We start from the raw sequence: 16,300 nt of genomic DNA on the forward strand, positions 1-16,300 counted from the left end.
GCTTTGGAAATAAATGCCTGAAACAAGTTGGTGGACAAATGGTGCACGCCAGATTAACCCCTCTGTATCACTCTGTCAAGGGCGCAAAAAATTCTGTGGACGCAACGGTTGCCTTTGATAGCGCCCCAGGAAGAGTCCCAAACATTCTATCACGAACAAATGTCTTACTTTACTATAGTGAGAAGCCACGATTAGCTGAGTTTTTGAAGATACTGAGCTATAGGGGTTCAGGATATATAACGTGAGTCATAAAGGCGATGTAGAGTAGGTGATTTAAATAAAATATGTTTGGTAAGTTCTTTATGTTAGGGAGAGCCAGTGCTCCCACGAGGCTCTCGTTGGGTGGGGGATGGGCGGTGGAGGGATTCTCGAACATTTACCATGTAGTAAAGGAGGGGGGACTGGCAAGTCGGTTTCGATGTGACGGAAAGGTATCTGTCTGTATGTATACCTGCCAATACATGACAGTTTCATTTCTCAGTAGCGCGCGGGAACGTAGCGGGCGTGTGCGGCGGCAATTTTGGGGCCCCGTAAGTACACTGCGTTCAAGATCTATTACTCGCGCTACGGGGTCTCCCAAACTGCTCAAGCAGAAGGGTCTTGTAGGTGCAGAATGTATCGGCTTTTCGTCCTACACCTCATAAGGAATATTATAGCGTATATACACAGCCGATTTTCATTTATTTCAAGTTCATTTTATTTTGCGGCTCTTACCGTAAATTCGTCTTTTTTCTGCGGACAATCAATAAAATGGGCGAAGTGAGAACATCTCGCATTAAACAATTTTTTCGTTCTCAAGTAACGCAGTAAACACCACAAAAGGAAGAAAGGAGATGACACGAGCGCTGACTAGCAACTGGTTATTTTATTCTGGAAAAAGTATATAAAGGAGCAGGGCACAAGAAGCAACCCCCCCCCCCCCCAAAAAAAAAAAAAACAGAACAAAGGCTAAAACTTAAAAACCATACTGCGCATGTACATCACAGTCGAGTCGTGACGTCTTTTTCAACGAAATTCGAAGAGTATCCTCGATAGTAGACGGCACTCCCCTATCTCCTGGACCTCGCACAATGCCAAGAAAGCCTGACCCCTTAACTACCAAACTGATAGATGGTGTAGCAACACGCTCATCTGCTTCCCCACTTAGAAAGACAAGTCTCCTGTTTAATCGCTCTGATCGAACTTTTAGGGAGATGAGGGAGGCCTTTATGATCAGGAAGGATGCAGATGATTCACTTGCCACATAGCGCTAAAAAGACACGGACACACAGGGAGACACACAGGACGGGCGCTAGCGCCCGTCCTGTGTCTCTTTTGTGTCTGTGTCTTTTTAGCGCTATGTGGCAAGTGAACCATCACCAACTCGCCCAAGCTTCTACCCTGACTATACTGATGCAGATGAGCGTGTTTCTTCACCATACATCAATTTCGTACATAAGGAGCCAAGCTTTCGTGGCAACTGTATAAGGTCAAGGAGATAGGGGAGTGCCGTCTACTATGGAATATAGTCTTCGAATTTCATTGAAAAAGAAGTCATGACTCGACTACGATGTGCATGCGCAGTATGTTTTAGTTTTAATTTTTGCTCTTATGTTTTCTGGATTGTTCACTGTGTACTGCGCCTTCATATACTTTTCCGAGAATGTAATAACCAGTTGTTAGTCGGCGTCTGTGTCGTCTCCAGACTTCCGTTTGTCCTGTTTCCTGCGCTACTTAAGCAACCGTCACCAACTAGCCCACTTTTATGTTCTCGTAAATAAATCTCTGCATTTTTTATTTTGTATAGCAATGTGCAAGAAAAAAGAAAGCGCATATCATTGAAACCCATCTGCGTTCTAATGTTTTTTGTCCTGAACCCGTTTGAACCCGTTTGAACCGGTTCGAGACGGTCCGAACCGGTTCGAACCGGAACGGAATGGCCCTCTGGAGCTGAACCCGGAACTGAACCCGAAAGGCGTGAACCCGAACCCGAACCGAACCCGAAAAAATACCGGTTCGACACCCTGACTGCGGGTCGCGCCGGCGCCGCGCGTAGAATGCATGTTTACGTGTTCGCTTCTGTCGTTGTAGTGCTTCATCATAACGTATGAGGGTGTGTGCTGTGCGTCACTACTCATATTTTCCCTCTACCAGACAGTACTGCGGTTATCTTGCGCGCAGTTAGGCGTTAACGTAACATCTCCGAGTTTTTTTTTTCGTTCATTTGGGTGTGAGTGAGTGCGGCGAGGCAGTGCGCGTCTGTCTCGTTGTTTGTGCCCACCATGATGATATTGATATTGATGATTAGCGCTCGTGTCCTGTCGTCACCTTTTCTGTGTCTCGTTTTTCGCTCTACGTTTTTCAATGATGATATTCTGCTGACTCAGGATTCTAAACGCTGGCACCGCAGCGGCGACGCTGCTCCACCAAGCCGCTGGCGCAGCGGCGCTGCTCAGGGAAATTCTGGAATACTTATGCAAACAGCAAGGATTTTTCCCGCGGAGTAGTTGGCCAGGTAGCGTACGGACTGGAAACCGGCACTTCTAAGTATATTTCTGCGCTGAGTGTCGTTTGTTGCCGTCTTTTACGTGCGCTATCATCTATGATAATTTTAGGCACAGAAATGTGGATTTATTGATTTGATTCAATGGTGTAGTAACTGGATAGTCGAGCTGCAGACTGAAGGTTGTGACGAAGCGCGTGTTTTCGATCACCTCCTTGCGCTGAGCTTGCTCTAGTTCCCATTAAACTCATTTCATGCACAGGATTATAAGCACGACCGCTACCGATTTCAGTTGCTCTTTCCGCACGCATGTCATAGGGATCAGGGGGGGGGGGGGGGGGGGGGGGGTAAAGTGTTTACTGTAGTGTCTTTCTGCTTTTGGTATCTACCTTAATCATAGGAAAATATGCGCGATTTTAATCCATTCATTCACACTTAGCCAAACGCCTAAGCAACGCTGTCACACGCGGCGAGAGCTACCGAATAAAATGAACGCGACTTCGGACCTCAGATTTCGTGAAAGCTGGATTCGCAGCTAATATCTATTCAAGCTTTGATAATTTGAGCAAAAGTACGTTTTTATGCACAGGTTGCATAAACCATGACAAATTTTGTTTTTTGTTGGCGCTGCGACTCAGTTAAGCTCACAGCGGTAATTTGTTGATAAACCGGCGCACCACGCATGCATGCGACAAGAAAGCCCTGTTTGTGGGTGGTACTTTATGGCCGAAGGATTAAGAGTGCATGGGAATTGGAAATGCATGCTAGCCGCACACCTAATACTTGATATTGAACGAAAAGTTTTTTTTTGCAGTGGAGCACTAAGACGGTAGCGATATAAGCATGAGCGCGTTCTAAGCGTCAGCACAATTCACGTGAATGTCAAACTAAATGTCATTCAAACGCATCAATGTGCTCCCTTTGATAACGTGAATACTTACTGCAACACAGCCACGCTGCGGAAGTATGCTCGGCAATTTTTTTTTAGCGCCCGAAGCGCGGCTATATGCAGGCGCGGCCGCGGAGTTGCCGCAGCCCCGCAGTCCCCAAAGAAACGCCCGCACCGCGGAGCGCCAGTCGGTGCAAAATGGCCGCGCCCAGGAGCGGCTCTGGATTCTGGTCTATATATTGTCAAGGAGGCGACAGTGTCCACGTCTGCGTGGGCAAGAGGAACCGCTCTCGCGTCATGCCCTCAAAGCCGGGCTTAAGTGCCTCCCCAACTTTCCTGCGAAGTCGGCTTCTTTGCAATTCGAAAATGGCAATCCCTTAACCAAGTGAAACTTCAATTCGTGTTCAGGGTTAGTTTCGCCAACATTTCTTTACTACCTAACCCATATAAGCCTAGCGTCCTACGTGTTCTAGGACACCACTTTTTTGCGCAATACCTCTCAAAGTTCATTGCTTAAAGGACTATAAACACTAAAATTTTGCTTTTTTGTTTTCTTCTGTCAAAAGATCCATTAGACGATGGTATACATGAAGCACTCCGTGGTTATCTGCCTGCGACCGTAAAAATAATTTCTAATTGAATTTCTTCTTTACAATGTATCGGTTTCATCAACCAAACGATGGGTGTGGTCACGTAAGGTTACAAAACGCATTATAAATGCTGATACGTCATTTGTTGTAATTCTAGCTCTGGAAGCAGGCTGGAACTACTCATAAGCGTTTATATTGCAGTTTATTTTTCCGTGCCTCACGTGGCTTAAAGTTCGACTGCACGTCACAGCCACCGTTCAAGCGTTGATTAAACCGAAACAGCATGAGAGAAGAAATTCGGTTGTAAATCATCATCATCATTATCAGCCTGATTACACCCACTGCAGGGCAAAGGCCTCTCCCCTGTCTCTCCAATTAACCCTGTGATCCATGTATCCATGTATCGCGATGTGCAACGCATCATTTTAAGGAAAACATGCCATAAAATTAGATGTCGATAGTCCTTTAAAAGCTCGAGCCCGCTCGTGCAGGTAGACTCTCAACTTTTCCTATGAAAGCGTCGCATTGTGTGCGTTCAGATTTGCGCGTTGTGTTCGTTGGGAGAGAACCGCCAGTCTTCTCTGGAAGCAGGGAGCAGATTCGACCAAATCAACCTCACTGGGATTCCGCAGGACAAATAGATAACATGCGCATAGTCATAAAACCACCCCGCGTGATGAGCCAATGCGATTATAAGGTCAATGAGTAATGTTTGTGACTTTACCACGCGTGATAGGTAGCGTATTTCCCTAGTATTCTGCAACGTATGATGGCTCAAAAGCCTCTGTTAAGAAAACTATTTCCATGAATAAAAAGACTCATTTCAACGTATATGCATTCTCTGAACAACAAATCAGTCTGTCGTAACAACAGGGCCGTCTTCTTTCGAACCAGCGCCTCGCCTATTGTAAAAATAGAGGAGGCGCTGGTCGAACAAAAGCTTAATCTGTCGTACAACAGGGCAGTATGTCGTATGAACAGGGCACGGCCCACTTCTGTTGTACAAAACAGCTCAGTCTGCAGTACAACAAAGCAGTGTTTTGTCGTACAACACAGGTTTTCGTTGTAACAGGACCTTGTGTCGTTACAACAGGATATTCTGTTGTTTTTTGCGATAGGGTGGGCTAAACACGCGCCAAAGAATGTTGAGGCCGGCTCGCGATTTAGGTGACCAAGTTTTAGGGCTCCCTTTTCAAAACGGAGCATTTCGTAGGGTAAGAGTGAGGGCTGGTTGGTGATCCATTTTATATGTCACAGGCAAATATATTTTCTTTTTGTTGTTTAGAAATCAGTATTTAAGCACTTTTTTCACCCATTAAACGTCCATTGGAAGTCAGCGCTTGTGTGTCCTCGTTCTTCGTCGTGTGTCTTGCTGGTTTGCGCTGGCACTTATATGTAGCAGAGCATTTAGGGTTCCTTCAAAAAAGAACTCTCTTTACTTACCTCAGCCAAGGCCCACATTCCTTTGAGGCCTCCGCCGGCTCCTGCTGCAAGGCGAATCATTTTCTCACCCTTACGCTTCGCCATAAGGGGGATAAGCGATGTCCTCGGCTCCTTGCCTGCCGCCAGCTCGTTCGGTATAATTTTTGTCTCATCAGCAGCTTTCGAGGCAAAGGCGTTGACATAGTTGTTCATGATGAGCCCATCCAGCACAACTTTCTTGCTTCCGAACCTGCAAACACAGTAGGAAAACCTTAGGTGTTCCAGGGAATTTAGTTAATGTACTGGACATACTGGGTAAGCGAGCATGTCAGTGATTTAATGAATGAATGTGTGCATGAAGGGTGAAACGAAACGATAAGGCATTTGGAGCACTGCACAAAGTAAATAATCTTTGTTATGTCTGACCTTGTCTCAAGCACATTGCCTCGTTGACATTACCGGGGACAGTACAGTAACAAACAGGATTAGAACATGAACATCTCAAGGCTCTAATTGTCGGGCTGGTGCGCTACACGGGACTATGTTTTTTCAGAGGGGCTACAATTCTGCTCATAGAGCGCGCAAAGAACAATCACACACGCACATTCACGAGGAAAGGCTTTTTTGGGCTCGGTTACGTACAGGGAAGGAAAAGGTCAGCCGGGTCAGCGAACGATGTATTGACTTTTCAACCGCGAGACCGGCCTTTCTGAGACGGCCGTTCCTAACAATGCGACCGACTTTAACACCAGGCTAACTTGTGTGTATATTGGGTTAAAGGAAAAATAAATATTTCAAAAGCTAGTTTCCAAGAAATCGTTACTTCCTGTAGAAAAAAAAGATATGATAGTTTTACGATGGTAAAAACTGACAAAATACAGGACAAGAGATTCCTTTTTTAAGAGTATCCTCTAAATGCATCCTCGAATGGAAAGCGGTGTATTCGTCGCACAATACAGTGAATTGTTCTTTTTTTTTTTTCATAACTTCCCAGGTTTTCTGCACTTAGGGATTTTTGGCAAGCGTATTTTTTCCCAATAGGAAGTTGTTTATGAGAGCAGTCTTTTCTTTCATATCGTAAGATTGCAGCATAACAATATATCCGGAGATCCCTCCTTGGAGCACTTGCAGTTTACTCCTGTTTATTCTCAAATATGAATCCTATTGGTTGACCATGGCAGTCTTAAGTACGCGGTACGAGCTCGGGACAAACTTTAAAAGCAAGGTTTCGCTACGCACCGGAGGTTAGACTGTTCTAATCAATTTGTGCATAACAGTATCATATAATATTTCACAGTTGCCTCTCAATAAAAAGTGATGCTCAAGAGAGCTAGACTTGTGTATACACAATGTTTACTCTGACCAAGCCTTCATGTGCTTCACGTAGAGGTTTCTCTTTTACTGAGGATGAAATTGATTAAAAATTATGATAGATGCGAAGACAGCACAGTAAAATCAATTCAATAAAACGTTCATGATTTCTCGGTGCCTACATCTCTTCCGTTCTTTCCAGATCGGCCTTGCTAGGTAAAGCTTACTGCATTCTTCATGTCCCACGTACTTTTTTCTCGAACTCATTCTCTACTAGCTTTTAGCAGTCTTTGTGGGGCGTGATGCTTTCTAGACTGCCAGCAACTGACAGGTGCCCTCACTGCGGCGCTGCACCGGACATTTGTGATGTGCGGCACCTGTTGTGGACTTGCCCAGCGACGGCCCCAATTAGAAAACGGCTCCTCAGGGAGGTCGGCCTGTGGTGGAACCGCGACGGGGACTATGTGAAGTGGACTATGGACAATCACTTCACCAGCAGCCTATGCGAGTACCTCGCCGAAACTGGTCTACACTCCTTCTTTTAACTTTCTGTAACCTACATTCCACTCCCCCTTTTCTCAACTTATGCCTCATGGCAGACTTCTCGAATAAAAAAAAAGGAAAGATAGGTACAAATGGTCGACTTTTGGCTTAAGCAAACCATATATTAAAGATGCGAGTACATCTACATGATTTGCCGATAAATTTAGCTAAAAATATCTGATTTCGGTGCTGTTTTAGTGTGCTTAAGTGCTGCATCAGTTTTAACCTCCGCGAATTATGCAAGTACTTGTCAGGCCTTTTCTTTCATCAGGGGCACGCCTCCAAATCTGGCGCCAAACTCTCGAGCATACGTCCCTTTTCTCCGCTACACAGCTGTTCTCTTGGTTGTCTTCACTTATGAGACCTTGCAAACTCTATGCGACAGGAACCTGCGATGACGGCCAATTCAGAGCCCTAAACGTGACAGAAAACATTCATTAGTAGCCCAACCTAGATCGCAAGATTCGAACTGCAACATACGCACCAAATTAAAAGTAACCGCAAGCATTCTTGTGATTTTCAATACGTATACCGCTTCGGCTTCCAACCGAAAGTTTAAAGGTTTGACTCCCGCTCACCCTGCTTTCTTTCCTAAAGTGCCCCGGCTGAGAGAAGAGTAATTTTACTCTTTAATGAAGTGCGTTACACGCGCATTTCTCTCCAGTTCAAGTACAGCGGAAAATATAGAAAAACGAGTTAAATATGGCGAACGCATTTACTTCCCTAATAGAATCTCTGGAGTTTTTTTTTTTTTTTACTTCTAACAGTGTACATCGTGCAAGCCATTGCTAGCTGCAGTGACTGCAGATGGGTGATGATAATTTTGTTCCGAGGAGAGGATAGGAGCAGTGTCTCTCATTCAGACTGTACACTTGGACTGCGCCTTGAGGGAAGTGATGAAAGATCGGGTGACTTTCGCCGTAGTGGAGAGGTGAGGATTAATTTAAACCGCTCGACGTTCTTTAAAGTGCACTGCACACGGGCGTCTTTTGCCTTTTTGGATTCAGATTTGCGCTCTGAAGTCGAACTAGCCTATATTGGTGGTGGTGGTGGTGGCGAAACTTTATTTCCAGGGGATACAGAGAAGCGACCCGAAGTCGCCCCCCGCTAAACGGCGGCCGCTATCCCTTGGGCAGCGGCGGCGGCTTCAGCCAGCTGGAAGAGCTTGATCTGTGTCCCCGGGTTGGGGCTAAACGATAGAGCCTGCCAATGATAAGAGTCGGTAATGAATTGACTCTCGGGTAGGGACTGCGGGCAATTCCAGATCTGATTTAGATCGGCTTTGGTATCACAATTTTTGCATTTGTCTGAGTAGAATCCTTCCGAATAGAAGCTACACAATTGGGGATTTGGATAGGTGTTAGTTCGAGGTTAACGCCAAGCTTTGGCCTGTTAATTGGAGAGCGTTTTATCTGCTGGGGGGAATCGGAGTCTTGCAAGTCTGTAGTACTGCAGGATTCCTCTGTAAGAAAACAACCTTTCCTTGCCGGAGTATAGGGCGGGTGGGCTGCACGACCCTGCGGCGCCTGTGTTTGTCTCTGTGTCTCTTCTTTGTGGTTCGTACCGTGTTTGCGCAACCTCCACCTTCACAGCAGCAACATGTACCATCTAGGCTCAACTGAAGTTTTATTGACCCTGCTCGGCGGGACAGTTCTCGAGCTAGGTTATGAGCCGCCCATGGGAGTAAAAAGTGTGTAAGCGGTCCTTTAGCGCACCCCCTATTGGGAGCAGGGTGCTCACGCCCAAGCTCTGCGGCAGATTTTAATCACTAAAAATACGGAATACTCCCTGCAGGCAACGGAAGCTTTTCTGCCTAGTTACGAAGGAGTTAAAAAGATTTTGTCGCAAGTTTCATTCCCCTCTATATGCTAACATCACGACCCCCGATGCCACGTTTAACAGCTTACTCCCTTTTGCTAATTGCACCAAGTTATGCTTTGAGGTGGAATTATGTCTCCATTGACGCCAGTAAACATTTCGCATTTTTAGTGATTGAAATCCACCCCTGGACTTGGGCATCATCATCATCATCATCGTCATCAGCCTGACTACGCCCACTGCAGGGCAAAGGCCTCTCCCATGTCTCTCCTATTAACCCTGTCCTGCGCCAGCCGCGGCCACCATACTCCCGCAAATTTCTTAATCTCATCCGCCCACCTAATTTTCTGCAACCCCCTGCTACGTTTGCCTTCTCTTGGAATCCACTCCGTTACCCTTAAGGACCAGCGGTTATCTTGCCTTCGCATTACATGCCCTGCCCAAGCCCACTTCTTCCTCTTGATTTCGACTAGGATGTCATTAACGCGCGTTTGTTCTCTCACCCGCCCGCTTCCGATCTCTTAACGTTACACCTACCCCCTAAAAGGGTGGGCGCTAGATGATATCTCACTTTCTTTTTACTCCTGTAAAGGGGGTGCTTAGAGTGTGAGAAGCCGTGCTCAGTAGCTCAACAGCTTACGGTTCGTTCAGGCCTGACACGATGCTCAAGGCACCCTCCTCGTTGATGATGGAGAGGTGGACGCCGCCGTAGTCTTGAACTAGGGTGTACTTCGGTGGTGTGGGTTCCTTTTCGCTCTTAATGCCGTCCATGATTTGCTTGACCAAATCTGGAAAGTTCTGCAAAGGCGCGTTTATGGGGGAATGAAAACACGCAATAAGCCAAATGGTCCTTCTGAATATACAGCGGAATCGTTTGGACGTCTCTGCTAGCAGAGGAAACGAAAGAAATCAGTCACGTGAGCTTGGGGTTTCTGGCAGCGCCACCGGAAGGAGGAAAACTTGGTGGAGTGTGCCTCTACGCGGTAAGCACTTGAGGTCTTAATGCTCGGCTGCACGCTGAACTGAACAATTATAAAAGCAGTTGCATAATCATGCGCGCGAAATTTAATTCTTTAAGTCTGTTGCAAGAAAAAGCCAACCTATACCAAAACTGGCGCACGCACAAGTAGTAAGACCTTACGGCATATCGACGATGCGCGCACTTGGTCAACCTCAATATGAAGGCGATCGTTTTCCTGCCGGCTGAACAGAGCCAATAATTTTTTTTTCTGGTCTGACGATCTTTGATTTTTCAGAAAGCGTAGCAGGAAGGAGCCGGCTATTCTTGGGTATTTTGTTTAGTTTTCCTCTCAATATGAGCGACGCCGGAGCACTTAACAGGTTTGCCCTAAAATGATTCCCTTCATATTGGTTCCCACCGTACACGAAAAACACTGAGCTACGCCTCTTTTCTGCACAGGCAGACCTGTGTATTTAGGCGAAAACATCAAGTAAGGCTCGCTTAAAACGCCAGAAGCAGTATTTTAAGTTGGAACCGCATGGCGCAATTTCAGGCGCGATTGCCGCGTGGATGGTGGGACGCGCGCGTCATTCTGACGCGTGCCCAGCATAATCCATCACGAAATCGCGCCGCCGCGCGCTTCTACGCGAAGTAGAAAAAAACGCCTCGCGCGGCGCGTCCATTGACGTCACGGCCGGTGACCACCAATCAGCGTGAAGTCACGTGCTATTTTGGGTTTTAAAGCGAAAGCTTTACTACTTGCACTTTCAGCCTTTGCCGTGGCGCGGCGGTGCCACCATTGACCTTTAGTTGACCTCTGTGTGACGTCATGTGTGACATCACGCCGAAGAGAAGGGCGACCGACTCGCGCCGTCGCAAGCCGCGGCGGTGCCACCACCGGCGCCTAACTCCTGCGCTCTCCGCTAGGAGCGCAACAAGTGCTTTGTGACGTCACACCGAAGAGAAGGGTGACCGACTCGCGCCGTCGCAAGCCGCGGCGGTGCCACCACCGGCGCCTAACTCTTGCGCTCTCCGCTAGGAGCGCAACAAGTGCTTTGTGACGTCACACCGAAGAGAAGGGCGACCGACTCGCGCCGTCGCAAGCCGCAGCGGTGCCACCACCAGCCCCTAACTCCTGCGCTCACCGCTAGGAGCGTAACAGGCGTTGTGACGTCACGCCGAAGAGAAGGGCGACCGACTCGCGCCGTCGCTAGCCGCGGCGGTGCCACCACCGGCGCCTAACTCCTGCACTCTCCGCTAGGAGCGCGATTGTGGCGTTACGTTGAAGAGATTAGGCTCGACTCACGTCGCTAGAAAGCAGTAGCTGTGCCAACCACCAGTGGCTTAACATTGCTTCGCGATCTCGCGCCGTCCGTGTGCGACGGCGGTGCACATGAACGGCGGCCTGACTGGACTGGATTGTGCTGGTCTGGACTGGATTGGATTGGATTATAATAGATTAGGTTAGATTACATTAGATTACATTGGATTGGATTGGATTGTATAACAGATGCATCGCCACAAGTCTAACCACAAGCATCACCACAACAAGCACTACCAGCTGAACCATGGCGTAGGTACGGATGTTGCTTTCGCAATTACCGGGCTTAACCAAGCTAAGCCACAGCGAATTTTTTTTGGATTGCCCACAGATGGCTCTGCTCTCCGCTCATCTCTACTCATCTCGGCGGAATTTTGTTGTTTTCTCGGCAGAGCTGCGAGCTGGCTAAAACGCGCAACTGTCGCCCCGGCCTTGTCCCAACCCGGCGGCTACCTGCAAGAAAACTAAGCGACAAAAATAGTCGATGTTGGAGGACCAAGCGCTAAAATTGTCCTGTCGGATCACCCAGCCACAAAAGCGGGTGGCGGGAGTGGCATGTGCCCAATGTTGGTGGCGCGAAGCCCGTGGGCACTTTTGAGCCGCTACACTCTAAACAGAAAGGAAGAAGACGGGAGTGCGCTAGAGGAGCGCTTAGTCACTCCAATACAGGCGTATTCATGTCTAGGGTGTGGGTAGCGCAGCGGGTAAGGCCGAATTACTTTTAAGCAACACCGGTGGAACGTTTAATTCGACTGAATAAAGAAATCGGCCGCACAGGAAGTAATTCGCAGTTTCTAAGAATGCTCGGAGCGTGTAGATCGAGTTCCCGCGGTAAAAAGACGAGCTCAGAATCCTCTTTAGTGCACCTTGAGCAGTGCGTTAAAAGGGCTCTGACAAAGTTGCTGTATGCCTGGGATGTTAAAACACGACTTAACGAGTATTCTCCAGCAAGAATTTTTCTTAGTGCGTTTTGTGGAAGCTGAGTTATCTGTATTCAAAATTTGAATTTCAGCGTCTTCGCGCCTTTCTTCTTCTCTCGCCACTTTTTACACGTCGGAAAGTGGGCGCACCTTTCTCGGCCCCACCTCCGGGGGCGGAGCTTCCTGACCCGGCTGAGCTACGCGGCTTATTGGCCGCGACCATGGCAGCTGCTTGACGTCTAGAAGGATCTAACCAATCGCCAACTCTCAAATTGTACACGCAGGTGTGAGTGACGGCGGACGGTGCAAGCATGAAAGAGTCGCCGGGAAGGGCTTTCCAACTTTCGCGCCTAAGTGTGGGTTCTCTGCTGCGTGTAGAAGGGTATTATTGGGCTCAGGCGTTGATGGCAACACAATGTATTGTTTCAGCGAGTTGATGTGCTCTCGTCGGAAGGTGTTTCAGAGCCCTTTTAAGTGTAACCCAAGTTGTTAACGTACACACACCAGTATCGGCAAGAAAGTTGTTCGGAAAAGCCGTTTGCAGTAATAAGAAACCCAGGCATAAGTGATGCGCTGTCAACTTACTACGTCTGATCCTTTTCCATCCAGCTCAGGTATCGCGGAGAGCACGTGCTGCATTCGCTTCTGCCAGCTGGGTTTTGAGTGAAAGCAAAGATCAGTGCAGGCGCCCCAGTAACGAGAAATGTTGGCGGCAAGGCAGTTTTCTTAGCACGATGGGCTTCTATATTCGCAAAGAACAATGTCTCCCGCATGCATTTTTTTTAGAATCTGCAATAAGAGCGTAAATACTGGGACCATCGACAATGCACTTCGGGAATATATTCTACTCGCTTATTGTACAAATTTTTTGTTTTACGCACGCCATTCCTGTATCGTTTTGACGTCATTCTCATCGTACTGCCCGAAAGTATACCTCGATATCTAGACTTTTTCATAATGATTGAGAAACATTTTCTGTGTATGCTGAGCAGGCCTAAGACTAGCTGTACCTGACTACGACGGCAGGAGAGCAAATTTTTAAAACAACATGTAGCCGTGGTTCGGGCGTTGCGTTTTAAGCGGAATAAATCAGCTTGGTTCTTGCGACATCACAACGTGTTCCTGTACAGCAGTACCATCAGCGTTGAGTACGTCATCAAAGATTTACTAATGGCTAGTGACATCATAATTAGGAACAAGTGAAATGAAAGGAAGCCAGCTTTCCAAATTATAAAAAAAGATCTAGATACAAAGAGGTACAAATTAGTCGGCCCAGCGAAAACAAAATAAAATTCTGTAAAACTGCAGCATTGAAGACATACAGTACAAAAGAAGCATCAAGGCGAAGTCAGCTGATGTCCGTGTACAAAATGTTTTGTAGTTGTCTCTTCAAATTCAGATGCAGTGACAATTTAGTTTGGCAGCATTTTGCAGTCGGTAGTATTTTTCGGGTAAACTGCATATTTAAATGCATTAATGCGACACCAATAGCATCATAGTTCCTAGTACAGCCTATAAACACCGTAATGAGGTTGTTGAAAAAGTTTTTAATGCGTTTGCATTACAGCCCTCAAGTTGGGGGGAAGAATCTATTAGTCCGTCTGTATGTCTAAAGCATCAGTTGGCGGGTGGGTGAGCGGAGGGAGGGAATACCCATCTCCACTTTCAAATGAGATAAGGGAGAGGAAAAGTGGAAGAGACAAGAAGAAAATGAGAGGGTGGGAGGCGACGGTTAGGGAGAGGGACAGTACAGTGGCCAATCAGAGTCGGGAGGTTGGAGGGAGTCAGATGAAGGGGGAGGGAGTAAAACACATATGTACACCCAGTTTCACTGCTGTCGTGTGCTGCTTTGCGCGCGGATGGACGCATCAAGGGGCTGAGCAGCTGCTATCCACGTGGTGGCATAGTGCGAGAGAAACTGGTTTGGTTTGGTTTTTGGGGTTTAACGTCCCAAAGCGACTAGGGCTATAAAAGACGCCGTAGTGGAGGGCTCCGGAAATTTCGACCACCTGGGAAATTGGATTGAAATATATGGAATAAAGCAGTTGTATCGCATTCGCAGTGAACATGCAACCGCCATGCACTCACTCTGGGCGCAATCGTTTCAAATCTCCGGCTCCTAACTTGTTTGGCTCATGTTTGTTTGTGAACCTGCGAAGGAAAAAAAGAAATGTACTGGACGATTGCGATACTCGATAATGCAAATTTTGAGCGCCGCTGTCGAGGTATTTTCATTTCGCGATATTTTGAGGTACAGATTTTCAGAGGCATGAACATATGTACAGCCTTTGTCAAAAGTTTAGAGCCAAAGGGGTTTGCTTCTGGGCCACTTTGCTTCGCTCGTACTGCGTCCCCAGCGTCCCAGATCTCCTGAAGGTAAGAAGATTTTTGGTCCTGCTCCCTCCGATGCGTAGGACTTTCAGTAGTGCTACAGGAGCGCCACAATAGTGCTTAGAAGCAAACCCCCTGGGCTCTAAACTTTTGACAAAGGCTGTACGTTTATAGACCACTCTTTTTTTTTTTCTACACATACTGGTTAGTCGACTAGCACGCCTCTCCATTCCTGTGCGGCTGAGCCTCTCCACTAGGGGGTGCGTTTGGCGCGGACGGAGTAGGGTGCCTAGGGTGCCTCGATGCCAGCGCTGCTTTTCATGGTGGGGACAGCCTTTGTATCACCCTGCGCCGCCTGTCGTCGCCATGTTGGTTCTTTCGAGCCGACCGTCGACCCGAACCAAGACCCGAACGGACCTGCGTGCGTGCGTTCTGTTTCACTGTCCTGGTGGCGTTGTGGAGCGATAGATCGTGTTTTGTGTAGCGCCTTGTGACGTGCGTGCTTGTTAACAAAACATGACTGGCTGTTGTGTCCCTCTGTGCACTGGATCGAGCGCGAAGGGCAACATCTATCTGCGATGGCTTAACACTACTGAAAAAACAGCCTAGTGTTACGCTAGCAAGATTGTAGCAGGTACGAGTCTACAGTAAGGCAAGCACATTTTAACCAGATAACCTTCCCGACAGCTTATAATTTTGTTTCTTTTTATTGATTTCTAATCATATTTCTGTAACTGGAAGAAAAATGACACGTTTCAGGAGTAGGCTGACAGAAGGGCCTATTGAAGAGGAAAAAAATACTAAGAACATTTTTCAGCAATCAGACACAATTTATTCGCAATATTAAGTAGTCATTTCACTTTATATGCTCTCAGGAAGGTTATCTGGTTAAAATGTGCTTGCCTTACTGTAGGCTCGTACCTGCTACAGTCTTACTAGCGTAACACTCGGCCTCGCATATTTTCGTTGTGTCCCTCGGTGCCCAGTTGCCGCGTTTTACTTGCGGCAACCTTCCTGAGAGCTTATAAAGTGAAATGACTACTTAATATTGTAAATAAATTGTGTTTGATTGATGAAAAGTGTTCTTATTAATTGTTTACTCAACTAAAAGAATGTCTAAGGTGGCAGAAATTTAATTTATGCAAGCAGACAAGTTCTGGACTTTGTCTTTCAGTGTGAGAGTGCTTTCAAGTCCTTTGCGGAAGCTCAAGATGTGACCCGTCTTAGAACGCCTTTGAAAGTTACCCCTTTCTTTATAAACTTTTTTTCACTTGTACATTTTCCACAAACATCACTGGAATTATTACAATTATTATTACACTTGGATGCAGTTTTGAGTTCACAGCACTTGTAATAATAATTTTGTTTCTTGTTATAGATTTCTAATCATATTTATGTGACTAGAAGAAAAATGACGCCTTGCGTAAGTAAGCCGACAGCAGTTAAAGTGCCTATTGAAGAGGAAAAAAAATTACTAAGAACATTTTTCAGCAATCAAACACAGTTTATTTACAATATTAAGTAGTCATTCCACTTTATAAGCTCTCAGGAAGGTTATCTGGTTGAAATGTGCTTGCCTTACTGTAGGCTCGTACATGCTGCAGTATGGCTAGTGTAACAATCGGCTGGTTTTTCAGGAGTGTTAAGCAATCGCAGATAGATGCGAAGACGTGTGGAGACGAAGCGCTCAAGAAATTTTCCAATCACATCTT

General features: G+C 46.8%; 1 protein-coding gene across 1 annotated transcript in view; it reads right to left on the reverse strand.

Moving 5' to 3' along the window:
• Positions 1-16,300, reverse strand: part of LOC149363290 (scoloptoxin SSD14-like) — a 43,299-nt gene that overhangs the window by 15,722 nt on the left and 11,277 nt on the right. Inside the window, exons 5-7 of the mRNA XM_089568450.1 lie at positions 12,843-12,909; positions 9,696-9,853; positions 5,405-5,633 (exon numbers count right to left, since the gene is read on the reverse strand). Coding sequence (XP_089424576.1) covers positions 5,405-5,633; positions 9,696-9,853; positions 12,843-12,909 — 454 coding nt within the window. The remainder of the gene's footprint in view (positions 1-5,404; positions 5,634-9,695; positions 9,854-12,842; positions 12,910-16,300) is intronic.

The sequence above is a fragment of the Amblyomma mixtum genome, chromosome 2 (genome assembly GCF_055824585.1).
Source record: "Amblyomma mixtum isolate Tamu chromosome 2, ASM5582458v1, whole genome shotgun sequence".
NCBI lineage: Eukaryota > Metazoa > Arthropoda > Arachnida > Ixodida > Ixodidae > Amblyomma > Amblyomma mixtum.